The sequence below is a fragment of the Ochotona curzoniae genome, unplaced genomic scaffold, assembly GCF_017591425.1.
Source record: "Ochotona curzoniae isolate NIBS_2020 unplaced genomic scaffold, NIBS_Ocur_1.0 patch347, whole genome shotgun sequence".
NCBI classification, from domain to species: domain Eukaryota; kingdom Metazoa; phylum Chordata; class Mammalia; order Lagomorpha; family Ochotonidae; genus Ochotona; species Ochotona curzoniae.
This window is the reverse complement of record NW_024466914.1, coordinates 45,859-72,388: the sequence shown is the minus strand read 5'-3', so window position 1 is coordinate 72,388 and position 26,530 is coordinate 45,859. Positions and strand designations below refer to the sequence as shown.

Here is a 26,530-nt window from a genome sequence, read left to right as displayed (position 1 = left end):
GCGCAGACCCTGCTCCTGCTCACGTCTACTCCACGTATCTCTGAACTATTCAACTAAATCCAAGTCATATCCCAACAGTCCATGCTACACACCACAATCACAGCAATTCATAAAACAGAACTCTGACCATACTTCTGTCTAAATGGAAACCCTTCAGTGGCTGCAGAGACCAAATGTTTTAGATTTATCTTGCCCAACCTAACTCTTAAAAAATTTATTTATTTTTACTCAAAAGGAAGATTTGCAGAGTGATGGAGAGACAGAAACATCCTTTACGCGCTGATTCACTGCCCAACTGGCACGCATTTGGGATCCCGGTACATGCAAGGTTTAGCCACTAGGCTATCGAGCTGGGCCCCAATTAACCCGTGCCTAAAACTGACTCTCTTGATGACTCCCCTTTGGGAATCCTGTTCTAAATGCTCACTGGATCAGTCATTTCTTGGGTGAAATCAGAGTATCACCTTAGGGGAGGTGTCGGGGCACAGCACTGCTGCACCAGTTCAATGCCGTTGCTATACTCCAACCAGCACCTTGCTAACATACTTGGAAGCAGCAAATGATGGCTACTATATTTTAGTTGCAGTTGTTCGTGAGGGAGACTCAGACTGAGTTTTGCCAGTTTGGCTGCTGTGTGCTTTTGTGATGGTGAATCAGAATGAAAGGTATCACTCTGTCACTATACGATTCAAATAAAATTAAATTACATTTCCATTCCAATGCTGTTTGTTTCTGAAATACTGTTTTCTCCAAATGAAATGTCTTTCCCTGCTCACCCCAAGTGAAGTCTTACTTAAACCCACTCAGCCACGTGAGCATCTCCCAGTGACATCTCAGAGCACTCTCATTGATGTGCCACTCTAGTTCCTAATGCAGGAAGCACCAGTCTGCTCTCTGACAGATGGGTTGTAACTGCCCAGGTGATGGGTATATAGTTTGGTATGTGCCAGCATTCCTATATCGATTTTGAATGGACTAGTCAATGAAAACTATTTGGTGGGTGGATAAAATCATATTAGTATTCCAATGCACGGAATAACTTTGAAATCAGTACACAAGAATCCGAAATGAACGCAATCTGAGAATCAGGATGGCGGAAGAAGGTAAGGACATGTTTAAACAGATGGAGAAACATTAGCCTGGGTGAAGCAGAGAGGGCACATTCGAGGAAACAGAAGAGGACAAAACAAAAGCTGAGGGGACCTGGTGACTGACAGCCACAGGAAAGCAGCTGAGACAACGGGAGGTGTCGCAGTGACCCGTACGCCAGCAGCATTCAGCGAGCCGCGAGAACAAAGAACTGCCCACCTTACTGGGCTGTTTGATTTGGCCAGGACAAGAGACACAGCAGCAGGTCCCAATGCGTGGTGCAGGGACAGGGTGGACTTCACAGCCAACCTGCCCCTGTAGCCCTCAGACCAGAGGGTCAACAGATCAAGAACTCTAGTAGTGGCACATCAAGTGCCATTTTGTACAGTGTGCCAAAGGCATTGATACTGCAGGGACAACAGTGAGCTGTGCATGCTCTGAGCTGGGAGCAAACTCACTGAACTCAGTGATTTGCACTGGTCCCACAGGAAAATAATATGAACTTTGGCATTGTATGGGTCAAAATAGATCCATGCAGCCCCCAGACTAAACGGTCAATAGGTTCTGGCAAGATCAGCACCACCAACAACTACCTAGCTACACAGGACACCTGGTGTCTCCCTAATCCTGAGAACTGCTCCAACCAGAAGTGGGAGAAAGGCTGTACAGGCAGTGGTGCAGCCTAAGCACAGTACCACAGGAGGTGGAGACTGGTGATCCAGGAGCTGGGGCTATGATGGAAATCTAATTGAAGAACCCAGCTCTGGAACTCGCTGGAGGGAGTGGCACAAGTGACTGCAAACAAAGAGCCATGTACCAACCACAATAAGTAAAACTGAACTGTAGACCTGTGGGTGACACAGCTTAGAAACCTGCCCCAAGGAGAAGAATCTGCTAACCAGAAGTACAATGACCAAGAGCAAAAGAAGAGACCAATGAATATTACTGAAGATTTCCTTGAAAGGAGCAAAAAGCCTTTGCCAATCTCAGAGTTAACTGAGGAATACATCCAGAAAATGAAGGATACAGAATTCAAAACACTTGTTATAAAGCTTCTTATCAACAAGAGGCAGTAATACAGGAATTCAAGAAATTTAAGGAATGTGTCACACAGGAAATGAATTAAATGGAAGCTGATACATCAGAAATGAAGAATACATTAGAGCAAATTAAGAGTACAGTGGAGGGTCCTAAATTCGGCAACCCTGTTTCCCTTCCAGTTTCTTGTTTGTGGCCTGGGAAAGCAGTTGAGGATGGCTCAAAGCCTTGGGACCCTGCACCCACGTGGGAGACCCAGAAGAGCTCCTGGCTCCTGGCTTCAGATCAGCATAGCTCCAGCCACTGTGGCCACTTGGGGAGTGAATCATCGGATAGAAGGTCTTCCTCTGTCTCTCCTCCTCTTTGTATATCAGACTTTGCAATAAAAGTAAGATAAAATAAAAAGTACAGTGGAAAGTCTCCAAAATAGAATGAATAAAGCAGAAGAAGGAATCTGAGAATTGAAAGATATTTCCTGTCACCAGGGGGAAGCAAACAAACAAAAAGCTGGAAGCAGAGCTGGATCAAGCTAAAAAAGTACACAAGAATTGAAAGACATTATTAAGAGGCCAAATATAAGAGTTATGGGAGTCCCAGAAGGTGCAGAAAGAGAAGCTGGGTTTACAAATGTATTTAATGAAATAATAAGGGAAAATTTCCCTAATCTGGAGAAAGAATTGGGAAACAACATCCAGGAGGGGCACAGAACTCCCAACAGGCTTGACCAAAAGCGATCTTCACCACAACACATGATAATCAAGCTCTCTTCAATCGAACATAAGGAAAAGATTTTTAAATGTGCATGTGAAAAAAATCAGCTGACATATAAAGGAATGTCAATTAAACTCACAGATCTCTCACAGGAAACTCTACAGGCCAGAAGAGAATGGAGTGACATATTCCAGATTCCAAAAGAAAAAAATTGTTGGCCCAGGATAATGTACCCAGGAAAACTTTCTTTTGTCTTTGAAAATGAAATAAAATTGACAGTAAGAAGAAATTAAAAGAATATGCCTCTTCCAAGCCTGCTCTACAAATGAAACTTAAAGATATTCTCTTCACAGAAGAACAGCACCCACCAAAATGAAAGACAAATGCAAAGAACATTCCAGTAAAATAACAACAGAAGACTAAATCAATGAACAACCCATTGCTAAAATAACAGGATCAAATTACCACCCATTCATATTAACCCTGAATGTAAATGGCTTAAACTCATCAATCAAACATCATAGATTTGTAGAATGGATTAAAAAAGCCATCTATTTGTTGCCTACAGGAGATATATCTCACCAACAAAGATCAGCGGAAACTATATCTCATGGATTTTCAAGTTTTTATTTGTTTTAGTTTCATCTCTTCAGAATTCTCTTATTAAAGTCTTCATGACTCATAGATCACACAGTAGCATCATTTTCTTCAAGAAGGTTCTTGATCTTCTTTTTCATTTCTTCAGGACACATTAGTCATTCAGTAGCGTATTATTTAACTTCATGGTGTTGTTAATTTCTTTTTTTCTCCCTGATGTTGATTTTGTTTTGTGACTTTTCATTTAAGGGGATGTATAGTAACTGTGTAATGGAGACTATCATATCTAGTAGCATGTTATTTAACTTCATAGCATTGTAAATTTCTATTTTTCTTCCTGTTGCTGATTTTGTATTGTGATTTTTCATTTAAGGGGATGTACAGTAACTATGTAATGGAGACTATCATGTCCAGATGTGAGGATACAATGTAGTATGCATCTCTAACGCCAGACTAAAGATGGACTCCCAATGAAACTGTTAACTCTATCTTGACAATAGCATGCTGGACATATGACTGTATGAAGAACTGAACTATTCTATAGTAATAATATAGGGGAACTGAGTGAGAGGGGAGGGGTTTGGGGAAGTGTCTATGGAACTGTATTGCAAAATTCTAATAACAATAATAATAATAATAAGTAAAAAAAAAAAAAGAAAGAAAATAACACAACTCCCACATAATCTTAACAGCGGACGTTTTTGTGATGATATTCACAGAAGCCAATTTAAACAATATTCAAACCGCTTCTGCACATCAGGCCAGTACTTACCGCCATGCCATTAAGCAGCTGTGTACTTGTTTGCACAGAAGATATTTCTTGAAATGAAAGAACATTGCTGACATACTTGCTTGTAAATCTATCAACAATATTGAAAACACGTTTCTCACTGCTGTTCCACCACAGCCTAACCATGGCTGGCAAGTCTTTTAATGTCATATGATACACTGAACAAGCCAAGTGTGGAATATGGTATGGAAGAGTTGCTGTTTCTAAGGAAAAAAAAAAAAAAACAAATTCTTAAGTTTAGGAATACTATTCTTACATAACATTTTATGTTTATTTACATCTTTTTGCTGTAACATTACTACTTTCCTTAGAACATCTTAATACTCCAACAACCCTGTTACAGCTAATAGGACAAAGAGTTTCAAAGCAGAACCGTGCCAGCACCCTCCAACACATTCAAAATGAAAAATAAGAGGACAAAGTTTGATAGAGCAGCCAACTTGCTGCTCTATCAAGCAAGTTGTTGGGATGTTGTGATGTTGTTACTCACGGAAGCACCTATTTCACATCTCAGCTACTCTTGCTCTGATCCGGTTTCCTGTTAATGTGTCCGCGAGCAAAGAGCAGGAGAGGCTCTAAGTACGCAGGTCGCTATGCCCTCTCCAGGACATCTATATGGAATTCTGAGTTCTTGGGCTTCAACCTGTTCTATCCTGGGCTGCAGCGGGCATTTAGGGAACCACCCTGCAGATTAAAGAGACCTTTCTCCCTGCCATTATAATATTAAAGGAAATAAAATTTGGCGGCATGGCCTAGCGGCTAAAGTCCTCGCCTTGAACATGCCAGAATCCCATATGGGTGCTGGTTCTAATCCCCGCAGCTCCACTTCCCATCCAGCTCCCTGCCTGTGGCCTGGGAAAGCAGGTGAGGACAGCCCAGTGCTTTGGGACCCTGCACCTATGTGGGAGACCCGGAAGAGGTTCCCGGTTCCAGGCTTCGGATCGGCATAGCAACGGCCGAGGCACTCACTTGGGGAGTGAATCATCAGACGGAAGATCTTCCTCTCTATGTATATCTGACTTTGTAATAAAAAAATAAAATAAATCTTTAAAAAAAAAAGAAAGTAAAAGTTTAAAATATATATATATAGGAATGGCAAAAGAAGTAAAAACAGGGAAAATGTCAATACCACTGACCCAGTCTTCCTAGAAGCATTCTATGTTTCCTATAGGAAGCAGCGATCACACCCACTTCTCCCTGACACTAGACCCTTCCCGCCCTGGCCAACGATGCAAACATCATCTAAAACAATAATAAGACAAAGACCTCATATAAAACAGAACACACATGCAAGGGTAATTCGGTTTATATTTATACATAAACAATTGAATATCATTCAGTCATAAAAGCAAATGCAATTCAGGGTTAGGGAGTGAACTAGCGGAACGAAGACTCTTTCTATCTGTCTGTAAATCTGCCTTTCTAACAAAAATAGATTTTTAAAAATCCTGCCATTTGTGGCAAAACGAACACAACTAGAGGAGATCCTGTAAGCGAAATAAGCCAGACCCTAAAAGACAAACACTACAAGTTCCCCCTTATACATGCATGGGAGTTAAAATTCGAAAAGACACATCTGCGTGTACGGGTGTTGCTATCAAGGCAGTTTCACAAAGCTTTATTGTAGGGACCAGTGCAGTGGTGTATTGGCCAAAGTCCCCAGTGGGTGCTGGTTCGGGTCCTGGCTGCTCCACTTCAGGTTCAGGTCCCCTAGGAGCCTGGGAAAGCAGCAGAGGATGGCCCAAGTGCTGGGCCCCTGTGTCCACACAGCAGATGCAGCAGTTACGGGTTTCTAGCTTTGGATCAGTTCAGCTCCAACCATTGTGAACATTTGGGGATCTGTCCCCATCTTTTTAAATCTGTCTTCTAAATAAGTAATCTTCAAAAAAAAAAAAAAAACCTTCTTTTATAGCTTTGTCAAGCCAGTTATACACTGCTATAGAGTCAATGATCTGTGATTACTTTAAAAGTTACTGCATATGAGTGAAATGGTCTTTATTTCATTCAGTTACAGCCACTGCTTAAATTTCCACAGTCTTTATTAACTACAGTCTTTATTAACTTTATCAACTACAGTCTTTTTTGTTTTTGTTAAATTTTTTATTAATTTAAAATTGCTTTTTAGATTCGTTTGTACTAGAAAGGTAGATTTACAGAGATCAGGTGAGTCAGAGAAAGAAAGATCTTCCTTTCGCTGGTTTTCTCCCCACATGGCTACAAAACCACAGCTGAACTGATCTGAAGCCAGGAACTTCTTCTGGGTCTCCCACACGCATGCAGGGTCCAAGGACTTGGGACCATCTTGTGTCACTTTTCCAGTCAATAATCAGGCAGCTGGATTAGAAATGGAGCAAAAGGGCCCAGGCGGTGGCGCAAGTGGTTAAAGGTCCTCACCTTGCACGCCCGGGATCCCATATGGGTGCCGGTTCTAATCCCGGTCAGCCCTGCTTCCCTTCCAGCTCCCTGCCTGTGGCCTGGGAAAGCAGTCGAGGACGGCCCAAAGCTTTGGGAACCTGCACCCGCGTGGGAGACCCAGAAGTGGCTTCGGATCGGCATAGTATCGGCCCGTTGCGCTCACTTGGGGAGTGAATCATCGGACAGAAGATCTTCCTCTCTGTCTCTCCTCTGTATATCCGCCTTTCCAATGAAAAAATAATAAAAATAAATCTTTAAAAAAAAATAAAAAAAGAAATGGAGCAAAAGGGCCTGGCACAGTGGCCTAATGGCTAAAGTCCTCGCCTTCAACGCGCCAGGATCCCATACGGGCACTGGTTCTAATCCCAGCAGCCCTGCTTCCCCTCCAACTCCCTGCTTGTGTTCTGAGAGAGCAGTCGAGGACAGCCTGAAGCCTTGGGACCTGCACCCATGTGGGAGACCTGGAAGAGCTTCTGGCTCCTGGCTTTGGAATGGCGCGGCAACGGCCGAGGCGGTCACTTAGGGAGTGAATCATCTGATGGAAGATCTTCCTTTCTATGTATATCTCTGACTTTGCAATAAAAATAAATATATCTTTTTTTTTTTTTTAAAGTGGAGCAACCAAGACTAGAATTTGCACCTATATGGATATCAGCTCTCGAAGGCAGAGGGTTAAGCCTAATGAGCCACCACACCAGCCCTCCAATTTACAATGTTCAAACTCAAAAAAAGAAAAAAAAAAAAAAAAGGAAGCAGAGAAGCAGGGAAAAGGGAATGACATTACGGTCTTAAAGTTGCACATACAAACCATAGTGAATCTTACAAACTAATTACAATTATAAAAAAAACTTTAAAATGTTTAAACATTTTTGAAAAGCTTATTTTGGTGCCCCGGGCGGGCATTATAGCACAGCAGCTCGAGCCAGTGTTAAGGCCACCTGCACTGGGCCCAGCTTCTCCACTTCCCCCGCAAACAATGGTTCAAGTACGGGAGTTCCTGCCATTCGTAGGCGGAGACCCGGACATGATCCAGGCTCCTGGCTTTAGCCCGGCTCAGAGCTGGCAGCGGTGGCCACTGGGAGGGTGAACCAGCACAGGGAGATCTCAAATGATTTCTTTCTCTCATTCATTCATTCATTCTGCCTTTTGAGTAAGTAAATACATTATTCAAAAAAAAAAGTTTAATGTGAAAAAAAAATTTTAGAATCCTCACACTGGTTTTGCACAGTGAACTTTTTGAGGATCCTAGTAGATTAGGAAAAGAAATTTGGCCTCATTTATGTTCTTCAGAGCTCATGAAATGCCGCTGCAAAGCTCCAAAACACTGCCCTCAACCCTCGCACGTGCAGCCCTGCAGACAGGCAACCCAGCAAAACTCCCCACTGCTGGTCGGTTGTTTAGAATGCCGTTTACAACTAGATGCAGACATGCCACTGTCCCGCTAAGACCTGAGCGCATCTTTTATTCGCCTTTGTTTTCTCAACTGAAGACTACTTGTTTACAAGCCTGTAAAATGTTATCACCTAACAAATATTTGTTTGTGGGATATGAGGCAACATTCTCCACGTACTAACCCTCAAACATTTATTCAATAGTTCTTTAGATCTTATCCCAAGATTTAAATGTTTGTCCTATTAACAGAGATACAGAAAGTCTTCCATTTCAACATTCTTACAGTTGGGGACCATTTGGGATCATTCTTCCAAGCTCCAGGGACAGGTTTCACGTAACCTGGCGTGAACCTAATTTCCAAGACGGAACACACAGAGCTTACCGACCTCTAATACTCAGCTGGAGCTCCTCGGTAAAAAATGTCTTCGGGTCCTTATTTGTGGCCTCAACAGCTGTCTCTCCGTAAGTGGGGTTTTCTGGCATGAGTCGGAACAGGTGGTACAGCAACTTATTCAAGCTCTTCGTTTTGCGAAGGTACATGGAATAGAGAGCCCGAAGCTAGTGAAAAGGAAAAGAATTGGATGATGAAACCAATTGGATCAATACAATCGGTGGGAAAGAACAGACAAACGTATAGCAGATCTTAGAACAAATTACAAAAGGATTTGACGATTTACAATTACAAGGAAAGTTCTAAAATTCCTGTCACTCCCATGTTTCAAATGTGCCATGTCACACGGTACTATTCCTTCCATGACATCCTGTTCGTGCTGACGTTATTAGATATATGCTTATCACAACTTTCTCATATCATCTCCCAGGTAATACTCTTACCTTGGCCTGGAGTCTCTCTTTACAGCATGAAGAAAATCCACTCAACCCTCCCCAAGGAGGACTCATTACTCTCTCCCCAAGACTTCCAAAAAGAATGTCATTTCATGGCTGAGCTCTTTCTGTATCAACTGGTTTTAGGGCAGGGTACAGAAACTAGTAGCCCAAAATGTCTTGGGGTTTCCTCACTGTTGTTTAATCAATCAGAAAATTTAACATGAAAATATGAGTTTCTATTTTCTCTTTTAGGAACAGGAGAAAGCGGCACCGCTGGGTGTATTCTGGCGTGCTTGTACCTGTCGTCCCTCAAGAATGGAGCTCAAATTCTTCACATCGGCTTTCTAGTTCTTCGGTATTTTATCTGCTTAACATAATGTCTTGCATCACAGCATACACCTCCTCACAGTACAAAGATACCACTAGCTGAATATTATGAAAACTCAAATACATGGATCAAGCCATGGTAGCATCTGGAGTTGATTCTTAGAATACATTGATCAAAGTATCTTCATATTAAAGAAATCAGACTGATGCTACCTTTACTGAGAAATCAAACTGAACATCATCAGTAAAAGGGCACAATGACATGCACCTGCAGAGGTAACGCAGGCTCACGAGTGCAGGAAGTACTCTTGCTGAAAATAATCACGAGGAAACGGCAGAGAACTGAAGAGTACGGGACACTCGACATAACAGCTGGCTAACAACGAGAGCGACAGAGGAGTTATGGGGTATCGCCACAAGCGCAAGTAAATGTACTATAAGCCTTGCCTGCACCCTTCGTAGAGAAGGAAATAAAGCTAGAAGGACTATAACTGTGATAAACCAGGGAACTCCAAGTCCTACTTAGACAAGTGCATCAAAACTGCATTCCTACGCTACAGTTTTACAGGAACGCGGCCTTCTCCTCAGCAGATACATACTGAGCTGCTTTTGGTAAAGCATCACATCAGTGTGTGTGCCTTACTTTTAAGCAGAGCAGCAGAATAAAAAGCATGCGTAAATACAGTACCATGTGAAAACGTGTGATGGTGAAATGTATGATGGTGTGTGACTTCTCATACAGTCACTGAGTTCTAGCTGCTGTTTCTTTCTTTTCCAAAATAAAAACATTGGAACAAAAAAATTTTTCAATAATTAATTAGGTATTATCAATGGTATCTAAAAAAACACACGAACATGACTAGAAATCGCACAGCCAGGTATACAGGAGAAGCCGAAAGCTTGCACATCAGTGTTAACAGCAACCTCAGACACTAGCCAAAAGTAAAAATGACCCAAATGTTCGTGAGCAGATGAAAAGATAAACATAATGTGGCACATCCATACAAGAGAGTATTACTCAGGTACAAACACACACAGTGGGGCTGGTGTGTGATGTAAGCATGTTAAGCTTCCGCCAGCCGCGTTAGCATCCAACATAGGCACCAGTCCGAGTCCCAGCTGCTCCACTTCCACCGAGTTTCCTGCCAATGGCCTGGGAAATCAGTGAAGGACAGACCAAATGCTTTGTCCCCTGTACCCACACAGGATGCCCAGACGAAGCTCCTGGCTCCTGGCTTTAGGCTGGCCCAGCTCTGGCCACTGCAGCCATTTGGGGAGTGAACCAGTGGATGGAAGATCTCTGCCTCTCCTCTCTGTTCTAACTCTGCCTTTCAAATAAAAATAAAGCAAAAGTGTAAAATGTCCAAAAAAGAGAAATCCACAGAGAAAGAATTTAGTGCTTGCCCAAACCAGCAACACTAGCGAGGAAATGGGAAGTGATTGCTCCAAGGTATGGGCTGGTTTGGAAGATGCTGAAAATGTTCTAAAATTAGATCGTGCCCCAATAGGAGCATAACTCCATGTATACACAGGGTTTTCAAATGTTCAAGGAGAGGGGCCCGGCACAGTGGCCTAGTGGCTAAAGTCCTCACTTTGAATGCACCAGGATCCCATATGGGTGCTGGTTCTAATCCCAGCAGCTCCACTTCCCATCCAGCTCCCTGTGCGTGGCCTGGGAAAGCAGTAGAGGACGGCCCAAAGCCTTGGGACCCTGCACCTGCTTGAGAGATCCAAAATAGCTTCCTGGCTCCTGGCTTCGGATCAGCGCAGCACGGGCCACTGCGTCTTCCTGGGGAGTGAATCAACAGATCTTCCTCTCTGTCTCTCCCCCTCTCTGTATATCTGACTTTCGAATTAAAAAAAAAAATAAAAACTGAAAAAAAAAAAGTTTATGGAGAGGTTTTTCCTCCCTTGGAGTCCTTCCTGTCACTAATGCAGGAGTTCTTTTTTTTTTTTCCTAAGTAAATCATACTTTTCAGACAAAAATTTTTTTTTAATTTTTTAAAAAGTTCATAGAATCTGCACATTAGGAAAAATGTTTTAACTAAACTAAAACAGTTACTTTTAATTCCATGTATCATGAAATTTTTGAAATACCATAGTATATTAAAAACACCAAATTGTACACTTTGAAATGGTTAAATCTTAAGGTACATGAGTTGTATCTCAATAAAGAGCATGCTCTATCTCATTTTACACACACACTTGTACACACACACACTGTACACACACACACTCTCACCAGAGTTTGATTTCTCGTTCAATCTCATTTTTCAAGTTTGTTGGTTTTTTTTTTTTTTGAGAATAGAATTAAAACAGTCCATAATTTAAGGCTAATTTAAGTTTTTTTAAAATCCTCTAACTCAGGACTCATCTAATGAGTATTACTTATTGAATTATTCCAGCTTTTGTATTACTAATTCAGTTCAAATTTCAGGCTCCACATTAAACTTTGTGCAAATCTTTGCAATTCTGCCCACATGCTGGCTTGATAACAATGATACGTGTAAATTCTGATTTCTGAATGACAATAACAAAATTAATACAAAAATTCACAAACTTTTGCAATTTTTAAAAGAGATTAACAATATTTTAAGAAACAAATACATGGGCCTGGCACAGTGGCCTAGCAGCCAAAGTCCTCGCCTTGAACACGCCAGGATCCCATATGGGTGCCGGTTCTAATCCCGGCAGCCCCACTTCCCATCCAGCTCCCTGCTTGTGGCCTGGGAAAGCAGCTGAGGATGGCCCAAAGCCTTAGGACCCTGCACCCATGTGGGAGACCCAGAAGAAGCTCCTGGCTCCTGGCTCTGAATCGGCACAGCACCGGCCCTTGCAGCCACCTGAGTGAATCATCAGATGGAAGGTATTCCTCTCTGTCTCTCCTCCTCTCTCTGTATATCTGACTGTTCAATAAATAAATAAATAAACAAACCTTATAAAAAAGAAACAAATACAAAAGTTCAACAAGAAGCTCTCAAAATACATCAACAAGTAAAAAGTTTACATCATAAATATAAGTTACAGATAAGCAGAGAAGCAAAGCAAATCTAATGTGACCCGTGATTTGATTTTCCTCTTAGAAGGTTTAATGCAGTGTAAGTTGAAATAATTGGTATGACTATGATCAACAATACAATTATTCAAAGATTCTGAAAAATCATAATGAAAACGATGCCTTGAGTTTTAAATGACATTTTAAAATATGAACTGAAACTCACTCTTTTCTGTATTGATTTGTTTGAAGAAAGCACACCATCAGACTAAGTCAATCAAAACTAGGATGAAATTTTAAGTGAGGATCTCCTTAAAGCATGGCTGGAATAGTTCCAGCTTCTTTCTAGGCCACAAACTCTGCCTAAACAAGGGCCAAGAGAGACACCTAGTGGCCGTTTTCATAATTTGGGCTATTTTCATCAGAAAAGCATTTCGAATTGTACAGGTGACTTCACTTGTCTTTCTCCAATTTCATGATTTCCAAACAATGTAAATCTGCACTTTCATCAAATGAAATCTGTTACATCAGGATCTGCTCCTCACAAAATGTTTAAGATTCGATTCTTCTGAAATCATTATTATGAAGGTATTGGGTAAAAGTTTCTGCAACAGAATGACTCTGCCATTGCGACCAGCTACATTTCACAGATCAATCACTTTGTGAAACATGCAGGGTGAAGCAACAGTATTACATCGAACTGGAAGGCATTTCCCCCTGAATGACAGTGATGGAGATACACGCTTGGACAAAACTGCCAAAAGTTGTCGCATTATTTACCTGAGATGAAGCGGCTTTAAAGAAAGTAAGTATTAATTTCCAAGTCAGGAGGTACCCCAGAACGTAACAAAAGTCTTCACTCAGTGGCTTGATAGTAACTATCTGTCCCACAGGAATACACCCCAAAATGTTTTCTAGTAAGTCTTCTTGTTTGTTAAGGACAGACATCAGCACTCCCGGTGGAGACCTGAGAAGGAAGGATTGAACACCACAATGTTCGACAAACTGATAAACATGCACAAACTGCAAGTGCTGCACAAACTTATTCCTCTGTTTTCCAAAACGCTTTGAACAGTTCCCCTGTACAGATCCGATTTATCTCATATAATGCCAACTGTTGGATCTGAAAGCTATGAAAGAAAAACACAGACCCTGGGGGCAGGTGCCATGGTATAGCCCACTAAGCCTCTGCCCGTGGTTGCACATTCCATGCAGATGCCAGTTTAAGTGACAGCTGCTCCACGTTCGGTCCAGCTCCCAGCTGGTGGCCTGGGAACGCAGCAGAGGATGGCCCAAAGCCTTGGGATCTCACACCTGCGTGGGACATCCAAAGAAGCTCCTAATTTCAGAGCAGCCCAGCCCCGGCAATGACAGCTATTTGGAAAGTAAACCAGAGGCTGGAAGATTTCTCTTGCTATCTTTGCTTCTTTAACTGTTTAACCCAATAAAAATACATACATCTTATATATATAACTCTGTAGGTAGTACTTCAAGACGACACTTCTAGAAAATATCTATTTTAACTTTGCAAGACAAACCATGTGCCCAGAGAGGCCAAATGAGTAGTTCAACAGCCAGTCAGGAGAGCCTGACATCCAGCACGCCCTGTGCCATCCTACGAAGGACAGAGAGAGCAGCAGAGGCACCTGGTTCTATCTCCGCTTTACTGCATACCTGGCAGTATTGTGTATATAAAAAGTACTATAACCAAAACTATAAATCAGAATGATCAATAGCAAATACACACTTTTAAGAAAATCATTCAACTAACTCTTTTCACATTAACTCATTCACAGTATTTATGGAAGTAAGATGAACACACCAGCTTCTCAAATTTCTTTCCTATGATTCTCTAGTTTGCTTTTCTCCTTTCCCGGGAATGTTCTTTCTTCCTTGAGACTTTCCTGCCGTCTGTAGACAGGCTTTCTCGAAACTTCCAGCCCAGGTCCTTACCTGCACCATCTCCTTCTCACACACCATGTCTCTCTATTCCATTTCCGTCCCAGGGGACAGTAGATCTTAAGAATCACAGCTCCCAAATCGCTTTCCTTTCCACTCTGTTTCTTTCTGTAATTCATGCTTCCCAGTACTGTTTCAATCATAGAACTCATCTTCTACCAAGTAATGCCCCACAATTTAGAAAATGTCATTTTAGAACCATTTATTCTGTTGCTCCCTGAAATCTTCCAGTTTCACTTTCAACTATACCCACCCTACCCGGTAAACACCGGCTCATTTCTCCTTTCATTCAACAAATGGGCACTACCCATGAGTCTTCAACAGATGATAAACTGTACTGGGTACCGGGTACCTACAGTCAGCAGCAAGAAACAAAAATTGTGCCTTCACAGACGCACAAACAATGTCAAAGGGTAAACACTTCACCAGTGCATCCCCAACATCCTGCACACGGTGCTTCCTAAACTTGTTTGATCTTTCCTGCCTGCTGAAGTACCACGCTAAAAGTTCAGCCCAAGCATCTCTTTCACAATATAACGTCTGTGTCCATTAACCGCCCCAGCCCACCCTACTCCTTTCCGGTTCTCAACATGCTAACTTCTCCTTGTTCCTAAAAACTGTCATATATCTTCTCCTACAGAGCAAATGCTACATGACATCTTTTAGATAACTGAAAAAGAACGTATCCTCTTGGAGTTTGTTTGGCTTCAATCTTTTAAAGACACCATACGATGAGGCAGATTATAAGTATTTAATAAACCAAATTATTTAGGACAAAAAATAAAGGAAAAACCTTACAAGGCTGGTTCTTCTTCATCATCTCCATATGACTTCAGATTATCTTGATCATACTTTGGCAATTCAGGCATCAATCTGGAGATTAGAAAAACAAGTATTTCATATTAAATTGTTCATTGTTAAATATATTTTTTTCCTTATTTATTTTTATTTGAAATGTAGATTTACAAAGAGGAAAGAGAAAAAGAGAGATTTTTTTTTTTTAAGATTTATTTATTTATTGCAAAGTCAGACATACAGAGAGGAGGAGAGACAGAAAGGAAGATCTTCAGTCCGATGATTCACTCCCCAAGTGAGCGCAACGGCTGATGCTATGCCGATCCGAAGCCAGGATCCAGGAACTTCTTCTGGGTCTCCCACATAGGCGCAGGGTCCCAAGGCTTTAGGCCATCCTCTATAGCTTTCCCAGGCCACAAGCAGGGAGCTGGATGGGAAGTGGAGCTGCTGGGATTAGAACCGGCGCCCATATGGGATCCTGGTGCGTTCAAGGTGAGGACTTTAGCCGCTAGGCCACTGCACCAGGCCCGAGAGAGAGATCTCCTATCCACTCACTGGTTTACTCCACAAATGCCCATAATGGATAGAGTTAAGCCAATCCAAAGCCAGGAGCTCTTTCTCGGTCTTGCACCTGGGTTCAGAGAGCTGCATGGGAAGTGAAGCAGCACCCACATGGGATACCCACGCTGCAGGCAGGGCAGCCCGCTAAGTCAGGGCTCAGCCCCACTGCTAAATGTTTAACAGCAGGGCCTGGCACCGTAGCCTGGTGGCTAAAGTCCTCGCCTTGCACATGCCAAGATCCCACTGGGTGCTGGTTCTAATCCAGGTGGCTCTGCTTCCCAGCTCCATGCTTGTGACCTGGGAAGGCAGTCAAGGATAACCCAAGGCATTGACTTTGAACCCTGTACCCACGTGGGAGACCCAGAAGAAGAAGCCCCTGGCTCCGGGCTCTGGCCATTGCAGCCATTTGAGGAGTGAATCAGTGGACAGAAGATCTTCCTTTCTGTCTCTCCTCCTCTCTATACATACCTGACTTTCCAACAACAACAAAAACTAATAATAAATAAATAAAACCAGGAAGAGGTAGCTATGATAAATACATACGCACTAAAGCTAGGGTATCTATCTATTTTTAAAACATGCTTAATAGCAGAAAGATCAGTACTTTTTTAGCAATGAATACATTTTCTATTTTTCTAATTGGTGTACTTCTTTTATCGGCAAGTGACTGCTTTAAATGGTATTTTTCTTTTGAAAGGGAGTCGGCCCAGCAGAGAGCACAACCATGGAAATGTGTTTGTACTGAAGGTAAATTTTATCTTTTCCCTGAAAATGTTTTATTATGAAAGCATCCAAATATGTAGCATTGAGGGGAATCCTACAGTGAATCCATAAGCGCCCATGTTGTATAATCTATTAAGATTGTAACAGGTGACTTATAGGCAATGAACATATTTTCAATGTGAGTTTTGTAAAATAAATATGTGTGGCCTGGATCATCTAAACATAACTTTATGCAGAGAACAACGACCTGAAGTACCACGTGACGTGGATTCCTAGGTTATTTATTACACTTTGTCTCTATTTGTACCCTGCTACTTTTTAATTTAAGATGAAAATGTAAACACGCATTCTGCTGTTTTTTCCCAGACTGCTGTAACACTGATTCAAGAACACTTACTTGTACAGCATGTGATACACAGCGATCTGCACGGGCCTGGCTCGGAAGAGCAGTAACGGCACCAACGTATTCAACACGGTCTGCAGACACTCCGGTAAGTTCGTTTTTTGGCCAGTAACCAGTTTTGCAGGAAGTTTGTGACTCAACAGCTGATCCTTTGAAATATACGTTAGCGTTTCACACATGGGCCTCAGCATCGCATTCTTAAAGGATGTTTCCGACAAATCTTTGTTTTCTCCTGGAGACGAAAGGGAAACATTCAGATCTCACAATAAATTCAGTAATACAGCTCAACCAACTCACACAATCACAAGGAAAAACAGAATTATTCAAGCAGTCCTAAGAGTAACTAAACACACATTTCAGTTCACCTCAAGTAATGACTTTAATCGCAATCTTTAAAAAGCAAACGACTGGGCCCGGCGCGGTGGCGCAAGTGGTTAAAGGTCCTCGCCTTGCACGCCCAGGATCCCATATGGGCGCCGGTTCTAATCCCGGCAGCCCCGCTTCCCTTCCAGCTCCCTGCCTGTGGCCCGGGAAAGCAGTCGAGGACGGCCCAAAGCTTTGGGAACCTGCACCCGCGTGGGAGACCCGGAAGAGGCTCCTGGCTTCGGATCGGCATAGTATCGGCCACTTGGGGAGTGAATCATCGGACGGAAGATCTTCCTCTCTGTCTCTCCTCTCTGTATATCCGCCTTTCCAATTAAAAAATAATAATAATAAAAATAAATCTTTAAAAAAAAAAATAAAAAGCAAACGACTGTTCATCAGATTCCACTTATCATGCCATCTGAATTATTATTTTTATAATTCATTTATTTATTTGAAAATCACACCTACAGAGAAATATCTTCTATCTGCTGGTTCATTCCCCTGATGGCTGTAACGACTGTGACTGGGCCAGGGCAAAGGCGGAGCTTCCCCCCATCTCCCGCACTGGAGACAGGGGTTCAAGCACTTGGGTCATCTTCCACTGCTTTCCCGAGGCCGTCAGCGGGGAGCCGGGTTGGGAGCAGAGCAGCCGAGACTCAAACTGGGGTCAGAGTGGATGCTAGTGTGCGGCAGGCACTTTGACCCTCTACACCACGAGGCTTGCCCCATTATTTTACGATGGCCTTTGGATACCTGACTGCTTTGAATTTCTTCTGTAAAAGCATACATGATGCTTCTAGGAAGTTGTACTTTCTCTACTGTCTCTCTTTTTCCACTTAGTACAGCTTGATTTAAACCACTGAGATTTTTGTTCTGAATTTTTTAATAAGTCATTTTTAATAACAGTCTCATTCTCACGCCCCTTTTCACTTGCCTGTAACAGTCACCAAAAGAGGTAAGAACAAACTGTGGATGCCTCGGGAGAAAAATTCTTTCCATTCACTGATTAGATTTACAGGAAGGTTGCCAGCGGTGTCCGGAGTTACGGAATCAAAGAAGGAACTGAGCTCGCAGGCCAGGTCACAGCTGACACAGGCAAAGAGCTGGACGAGGGGGACGCAGTATAACGCCTGGTTTTCATTTGTTGTCTGTGGAAACAAGAAATAAAACAGGTAAGCTGGCCTCAACTGGAGCACTGCAGATGAAGGCAGTAAAGAGAAAAGCCTCCTCCGTTTCTAGGAGTTAAAAAGCAAAAAGCACCTGAAGTGGAATTTGTAGTCTATATACCAAGACAACTGCTGGGAAAGAGTCAAAATCTAATGAACAATTTATTCTGGAATCCCTTTTGTAAATTGCAAAACAACAAAAGAAAATGTATTGCCTACAATTTACCAAGTCAGACACATTAAAAACATATTCATGATTTTATCAGCAGCCTATACATTGCACTTTATTGTTTAAAAACAACAACAAGGTGGGTCTCAGGACTAGGCATCTCATGCCTGGATCCCAGATGCCAGCCACCATGTGCATGTGGTGAGCTGTCCCCGGGCCTGCCTGGGCTCCAGGGGCTGCTTCCTTCGGGGTGAGTACACCCGGGGGGAGGTCTCCGGGAATGGGCAGCTCTGGAACCCGCCTGCCACCTTCATTGGACAGTGAATGGAATTGGGGAGGGGTGCGACCTTGGGCCTGGGAGTTTAAACTTCCAGCAGCCTCCCGGCTGCTGGGTCTCAGGACGGGGCGTCTCATGCCTGGATCCCAGACGCCAGCTACCACGTGCACATGGTGAGCTGTTCCCGGGCCAGTGCACAATTCGGTGCCAGGCTCCCGGGCACTCCTGGTGGCCACCCGGTCGGGGAGCTCTGGGGTTTTGGTTCTTTGAGTTGCTGCTTAGTTAGCTCCAGGTTGAACCCATTGTACTTCTAGGACATGAAGCATTCGTAAAGATTCCCATTGGCAATAACTATTCCTTTATAAAACTTGCAATCATTGAACAATGCTGACCACCAAATACGAGTCCATTCAGAGGCTATGGCTCATGGCTTGTCCTGCAGAATCATATCATGTTACCTGACATGATGATGGATCAGGAGAAGGGTCACATTAAGTAAGCCATTACATTAACTAGCACTCAAGAACCATAACCAGGGGTAGATTCTGTGAGGGATGTGTGGGCCACACCCTGTGGAAATTCTAGCCCCACTGGTTAGCTCAAGAGTTGGGGTGGTGATGGACTAAGCTAGGTGTGACCAAGGAGCCTGCCATCAATCACAGGTAAAGGAACCGGCAACAGTCTGGACTGGTCAGGGCAGCAACACCCAAATGTGCATCCTAATTAGGGTGTGGGGTGGGCCAGGCTGCAATGTTCACCAGCTCATACAAGGCAAAATGGAAGGCCAGACTGAACTGGGCACTGGCCTAAGTCCAATGGCATGTATGAGAACTGGGCTTGGGGTGGATTAAGTGGAGGAACTTGGGAAACTCCCGTGGCGAGTCATAGCTCCCACTGGTGAACATGTGGTCCAGACCTGGGGGTTGGACAAGCTGGGCAAACAGCTCCAACAGCTGGCAAATGTGTCAATTGGTAATGGAAGCAAGTAGATCAGGCAAGACTGAGCAAACTTTAGCCCACAAGCAAAACTAGAGACCAGGAAGGAGCACATGTCATGCCAAGCTAGGCTCTTGCACAAACTGATGTGCAAGAGTCAGGAACTCTAAGCCACAGTGTCTAAGGCAGAGGTCAGGACAGGTGAGGGGCTGAGCCAAGCTGAGTCAGAGCAACCACTGGCATGCGCATGATCTATGGCTGGGAACAGGCCCGGCTGGGGAGCTAAGGGGACATCACTAGCTGGGTTGAGGTTCCCACCAAGGGGCCTATGACCTGGCATGGGGGCTGCGTTCTGATCAGGAAACGGATGTAGTCTCCCTTGGCACTGTGTGGACTGGGATTGGATGCACCGAGCCGGGCCAGACTCCAACACCCTCTGTTGTTCTGGAGGACCAGGGCAGATGTGGGATGGACTAGGCAAAGTCTCAACCCCCTACTGAGCCATGTGTGAGCCATATGTGGGTATGGACAAACCATGACTAGGCTGAAACATCCAACAGCAAGGACCAGTTTGGGTTGAAGGCCAGTCAGGAAAAGCCACTGTTCCTGCTAGGACAGGAGGTGAATTGAGTAGGGCTGGCTCATGGACCCCCTGGTATGTGCAAAATCTGGCATTGGGAGAGATTCTGATGGAGGAACCTGGGCAACTCCTCTGGCAGGACACAGACCAGGCAGGTAAGCACAAGAAACATGACAGGAAACAGCCCAGAACAGGCCATGGAAAGTTACCCACTGGCATACATTTGGCAGGGGTCGGGGGAAGACCAGGCTGAATCTGTCCACATCATCCACTGGCAAATCCAAGCACCAGAACAGAGTGTGGGTTGAGCCGGGTTCAGTCACGACAAAAACTAGTGCACAATATGGAATGCCAAGGTGAGGTTGCCTGTACCAGATGTGACCACAGCACCCAACCAGCACACGTGAGAACAAGGAAGGGAGGGGGCAGAGCTGGCAGGGGAATAAGGGGTGGTTCCCTTGCTGGACAGCTACTCCCACTGGAGAGTGTGAGCTGGGATGGGGCAGACCAGACTAAGCAGGGCTACAACACCTGTGTGCCTCATGTGGACTAGATCAGGGAAAAGCCAGGCTGGGCTGATTATTCCTACTGGTGCAAACAAAATTAGAGTGGGTGAGGGTTGTTTGGGCTTAGCCACAGCATCAGCTGACAGAAGCTGGCACTGGGGGCTAGTTCTGTCAAGTCAAACCACAGAACTATCTGGAAAGTGCATAATCTGGGAGTGGAAGAGGCCTAGGAGGGAAATAATGGGTTCCCCCTCTTGGGTTACCACTTCCTCGGGAGGGCATAAAACTAGGACAGGGGCTGGGGTGGAATGGGGTGTGGGACAGACTGGACTACTGCTACACATACTGGCAAACCAGGGTAGGGGGTGGGCCTGGTGGGGGTTATTGTGGGTCGCTCCAACTAGGCTGCAGCTCCCACTGGTTTATGTGAGGGCCGAGTATGTGCTGGGCAGAATCAGGCTGGACTGCAACACCCACTGGTTCCAGTGGAAGTCGGGGCTGAAAACAGAACCAACCCACCAGCTGATTGGGGTGATGGACTGTGCCGGGCCCTGTACTTGCTAGCACATACAAGAATCTGGTTTGAGAACACCTCAGACAAAGTTTCTTTTGAGATCTCCCCAATCAAAATGCCAGACTCAGAACCCTAACCAAGAAAAGAGAGAAGACAGAACAGGTCAACCAACCATCTCAGCTATATCTTGGCAGCGAAATACGGGGCAAACAGAGACTCTATGATGGATTAGGTCAATCAGTGGATTCTTCAAAGACCTCATAGTGCTTGGAGTGGCAAGATTGACAGCGATTCATAACTGTTGAAATATCAAAACCACTTGAGCAAGAACTTCAGAGCATACCCTACATCCGGGACCTGGGGAGGGTGGGAAATTGGGTGGGCCTTCTCCCTTAATACCCCCCTTTAAACGTGAAGGAAGCAATATGGAAAAAATAAGAGTCTTACCAACAAAAAAAAAAGAAAGAAAATATATGAAGGAGAACAAAAAAAAAATCTGAAGCTTAAACAGGGTCACATTTACAGGCAAGGTCAGGAGTCAAACCAACTAAGCCTCACCAACTGGTCTGAGCCCAAGTCACGCATCTGATGGCTCTGGGGAATAAAAAACATCTCCATCTGCCTAGCCGTAACGCATCAGTCTGGTAATAATTACGATAAAAGAGTCAACAACAACAACAAAACTTGTATTTTACCAGTATCAACCAAGTAACAAAAACCATATGCAAAATGTTAATGGAGAGAATAGTTTTTCTAAAAGAGATCATTGTATTTGTTGGAAAGGCAGAATTATAGAAAAAAAGAGAGAGAAAGAGGTCTTTCAACTACTACATCACTCCCGAAATGGCTGCAACAGCCAGAGCTCGGCCAGTCCGAGGCCAGGAGCAGGGAGCTTCTCCCACATGAGTGCAGGGGCCTAAGGACTTGGGGTGTCTTCTGCTTTCCCAGGCCATCGGCAGGGAACTGGACAGAAAGCGGAGCAGCAGGAATGAAACCATGTGGGTTGCGACACCACTGGCGGAGCGTTGGTGCACTGAACCACAGCTCCACGGACGCAGCAGCTTTAACAGCAGTGAATGGTGTTGGCTATGATTACATCACAATCTTTACAGTCTGTCAGAGTGCCTGGTAGGGAGGAGATCTGCTCCGTTCTAAATGTTTAAAAGGAGCTAATTACAACCATATGTTGACTGCATCAGCAAACGGTCTGCTGTACAGATACACACGAAAATCCAACAGAGGGAACACGGTACCAAGTTACCTTACCTCCAGCCACGCCAACATGGAGCACATAATGAAGTCCCATTCACCCTCCGCCAAAGGAGACGAGCCACACTTCAGGAACAGGGACAGGAACCGGATGATCTCTACGTTCACTCCGAGCACCTCTGCACTTGTGTCTGATAGATTACTGTGATAACGACAAGAAGCAAAATAACAAGAAACCAAGAAGCATTAGTTACATTTACATTCAAGTAGAAAGTATTCTTTTTACACTTTAAAAAAGAGATTTATCTGCTTATTTATTCATCTGAATGACAGACAAAGAGAGAGAAAACAGATTTTCCACCCACTGGCTCACCCTCCGAATGCCCGTCAGCAGGGCTACCCACGCTGGAGCGGGCATCAGCAGCCCCACCCAGCTCAGACACAGGCTGGGGGAACCCCAAAGCAGGCATCAACAGCCCCACCCAGCTCAGACACAGGCTGGGGGAACCCCAGAGCAAGCACCAGCAGCCCCACCCAGCTCAGCCACGGACTGGGGGAACCCCAGAGCGAGCACCAGCAGCCCCCCCCAGCTCAGACACAGGCTAGGGGAACCCCAGAGCGAGCACCAGCAGCCCCCCCCCAGCTCAGACACAGGCTGGGGGAACCCCAGAGCGAGCACCAGCAGCCCCACCCAGCTCAGACACCGGCTGGGGGAACCCAACTGCTGCCTCCGAATGCCCATCAGCAGGGCTACCCACACTGGAGCAGGCACCAGCAGCCCCACCCAGCTGAGCCACAGGCTGGGGGAACCCAAGAGCAGACATCAGCAGCTCCACCCAGCTCAGCCACGGGCTGGGGGAACCCCAGAGCGGGCACCAGCAGCTCCACCCAGCTCAGACACAGGTGCTGCCTGAAGCTCATCAGTAGTGTTGACTAACTTGAGTCAATCAGAATCAATCCACTGTGGATGTTCCGAGCAGTGGTGTAAAACCGTAACGACGTCCTGCCTCCATTTACAGTCTTATAAATGACTGACTTAAACATCTATCATCTTACTACCTCATACAAACCTGCTAAATGTAGGCACAGACTCTGGGCCCCTACTGTGTCATGGGGGAGCAGGCAGAGCAGTGTCAAGCATCACTCACCAACTGAAAAGAAATATGTCCTCATGCTCTTTCTTCCAGGACATTATTATTTTTAATATCCCATGTAACAGCTCTCCGTCATCTATGCTTCTGGTCTGCAGACAAGAATTGAAAATGGCAAGATGGCCAAAACCTCCTAAAGTAAAGTTCAAAATGAAAATTTTAAAAATCTTTGAAGTACACCATTACCACGAAATGAAGACTACTCTGAGAAGTCAAAAACGTTCAAGACTATCCAGATTACGAATTATAAAAGACAACCAACAAGGCGGAGGAATCCACCATGGGGGAGGACAAGGGGATGGGGGGGGGGGAATCCCAGAACCTATGAAACTGTGTCACATAATGCAACGTGATTAAGAAAAATAATAATAATAAAATAAATAAATAACACAAAAAGAGAAAGGAAAAACAAAACAAAAAATGAACCTATAAAAAATATAGGAGTTCACAAACAGTCTTGCAGGCTCCACTGAGACAGATGAACTGAAAGTACAGCGAGCGAAGGAAACTGTGCTTTACGCAAATCTATGCCCCTTTTCCTTTCTTAAAGGACACGTGCAGTGCATTCACTGTCCAAATAAAAACCGAAAAGGACAGCAAGCAACTGCAAAGTTTAAAAAAAAGACAGAAAAGAAGATGTCTGGTAACTGTGGTCTCCGCTCTTAGAATCCCAACATCTCACGTAAGCCACCTTCTGGCACATCCTGACACCCTCTGCCTCCGACATTCTCCCTTAAATGCCACCCACGCTATACCATCTGCACCTCTGGACGTTCTTGTGTATCTGGAATGGCCTTTCTCAACTATATCCACATGTATCATTGGTCATCCTGTAACTGTCTCTGTATTTCTCTGGGACGCTCCTGCTGGCACCCTTAAAGCAGAGTGGAAACACCCCTTCTGCCTTCTCCACACTCGCAACATCACTTCGCACCATCCGCTGTTACAAAGTATGACTTTATGCCTGTCTTCTTTACAATGGGAACTGTCCTGTGGAAGGTGTGCGTTTAACTTAGTCAACAAATGAACTAATAAGAGTGCTCCAAAAAGTTTCGAATACAACAAGATATATTTCTTCTTTTGCTTTTTGCATTAGTTGGCTAGGAAAGAATGCGACAGATTTCTACAGGAGCCTTCAAAAGGCTCACAGGACATATATACTAAGAGAAGACTGGACTTCATTTCTTTATTTTTTGCACTTAAACTTACCCTTTTTACATTTTTGACAGGGAGAGAGACAGACTCAGTTGTCATCGTCCGCTTCCCAAATGCCCAAAAGTCCTGAGCTGGGCCAGGCCGAAGCCAGAAGCCCAGCACCCAGCTCGGAGCTCACGCCTGAGCAGCAGGGCTCCGACTGCCCGGGCGGCCGCCACCTGCGGAGCCCGGGGTTACACGTCAGTGAGCAGCAGACGGGGCGACCCGGGAGTCCCGTGCAGCCTCCCGACGGCTGGGCCAAACGCCTGACCCCAAGACAAACTTTTAATTTCCTTTTCCCATGAACATTTTGAAGACCCTTGTCATTGGAAAATAAACAAGTAGATGCTTTTTGTGGGTGACAAGTTCCCCTGAAGCCTATAGAATGTCTGTACTACAAAATATTACCAGCCACTCCTGCAGTGAAATGCGTCATAAACTGAGAACTAATCCAACTTATTTCTGCTGTTGCGTCTTGTAAAACCCTTTTCATCCAAAACAATGGTTAAGTTAATAACATTTTACTCGCCGGTAAACTAACCATCAATACTGCAAAGATCTTCTTTAGTCCAACCCAGCAGAGCAGGGATACACTGCGCACTGAATTCCTTTTTATCTTCTTTTGACAAAAATGGACAGAGACTCTGGATGGTATGCAGATTACCTTCGGTTAGTGGAAAAAAGCTGTTTAAAGAGAAATGGGAATTACATTTATTCTAAATATGCAATCCATCAAAACCTTATTCAACTACGCAAAAAAAATCAATAATTCTACTACATAAAACAGCGTAAGAAAATAAACTGATAAGAGATTTAAACTGCTGAACCTAGACAATTGTTATTACCTTTTCTTGAATATTTCTAGTTTTCGAAATGAGTATACAGAACTTTTCCACCACGTATGATTTTTTTTTTTAGATTCACTTACTTAAAAGGTGGAGTGATATTGCAACCAAATGGTTGCAATATCCAGGGCTGCAGCTAGGAGGCAGCAGCGCTACCCAGCTCCCACGTGGGGACAGGAGCTCAAAGGCCTGAGCTTCTAAGGGCTGCTTCCTAGGCCATCAGCAGACAGAACCAGAGCCCAACAGCCCGGACCCCACCAACACTCCGACATGGGATGTGGGCCGTACCCCAAGGCTCCTCCCCATGAATGAACTTAAACTTCTACCAGCAAACATGAGTGTATTGTCTCAACTGACTCAATTTAACTACCTACTGACCTTCTGAACTAATGTTAATAATAAATATTTGGGTTTTAGTTGCATAAATAGGATCACACTAAACATACCACTCTATTTACCACGTGCATATTTTGTAGATCTGTTCAACTGAGGATGTTTAGGTATAATCAACCCATTTAAAAGTTACATAACAAAAACGCAGAAAAAACTATTTAACGGTCTACCCTGCGGATGTTCACCATTTGCCTGCTTCTCTCTTTGTGGCCACTTAGGACACCACTCTACCTTAAATTTCGTTCTTGCACATAAAGCTGCATTGAACGTCCTCTTTTCCATGTATGTACAAAAAGACTCTGGATCCTCAGAAGTGAAGCTGGTAACATCAAAGGATCTGAAGTCCTAATATTTTGATAGCTTCAAAAACTGCTTTATGAAAAAGCATAATTAGTTTATACTTCCACCAAAAATATGTAAAAATGTGACTCACTGCACACTTAAAATCTATTTCATTCCTGGTAATACAGTAGAAAAACATGCTAGTTTTAACTTTATTAGCAGCCCTTACCAATAAAGCAAATACTTTTCCATTTCACATTTACTGAATTAGCTTTGGCAATTTCATCTACAAATTTGGTGTTTAAGACCTTAACACATT

At 44.0% G+C, this 26,530-nt stretch overlaps 1 protein-coding gene across 2 annotated transcripts in view; it reads right to left on the bottom strand.

Annotated features, from left to right (window-relative positions):
- The window catches only part of LOC121167213 (E3 ubiquitin-protein ligase listerin), a 69,383-nt gene that overhangs the window by 6,930 nt on the left and 35,923 nt on the right, over nucleotides 1-26,530 (bottom strand). For both annotated transcript variants that reach the window (XM_040996607.1, XM_040996608.1), the window contains 9 exons: nucleotides 25,233-25,375; nucleotides 23,495-23,630; nucleotides 22,404-22,548; nucleotides 17,924-18,137; nucleotides 16,618-16,855; nucleotides 14,940-15,014; nucleotides 12,963-13,149; nucleotides 8,419-8,590; nucleotides 4,208-4,428 (listed from right to left, as the gene is read on the bottom strand). In XM_040996607.1, the coding sequence (XP_040852541.1) occupies nucleotides 4,208-4,428; nucleotides 8,419-8,590; nucleotides 12,963-13,149; nucleotides 14,940-15,014; nucleotides 16,618-16,855; nucleotides 17,924-18,137; nucleotides 22,404-22,548; nucleotides 23,495-23,630; nucleotides 25,233-25,375 (1,531 nt within the window). The remainder of the gene's footprint in view (nucleotides 1-4,207; nucleotides 4,429-8,418; nucleotides 8,591-12,962; nucleotides 13,150-14,939; nucleotides 15,015-16,617; nucleotides 16,856-17,923; nucleotides 18,138-22,403; nucleotides 22,549-23,494; nucleotides 23,631-25,232; nucleotides 25,376-26,530) is intronic.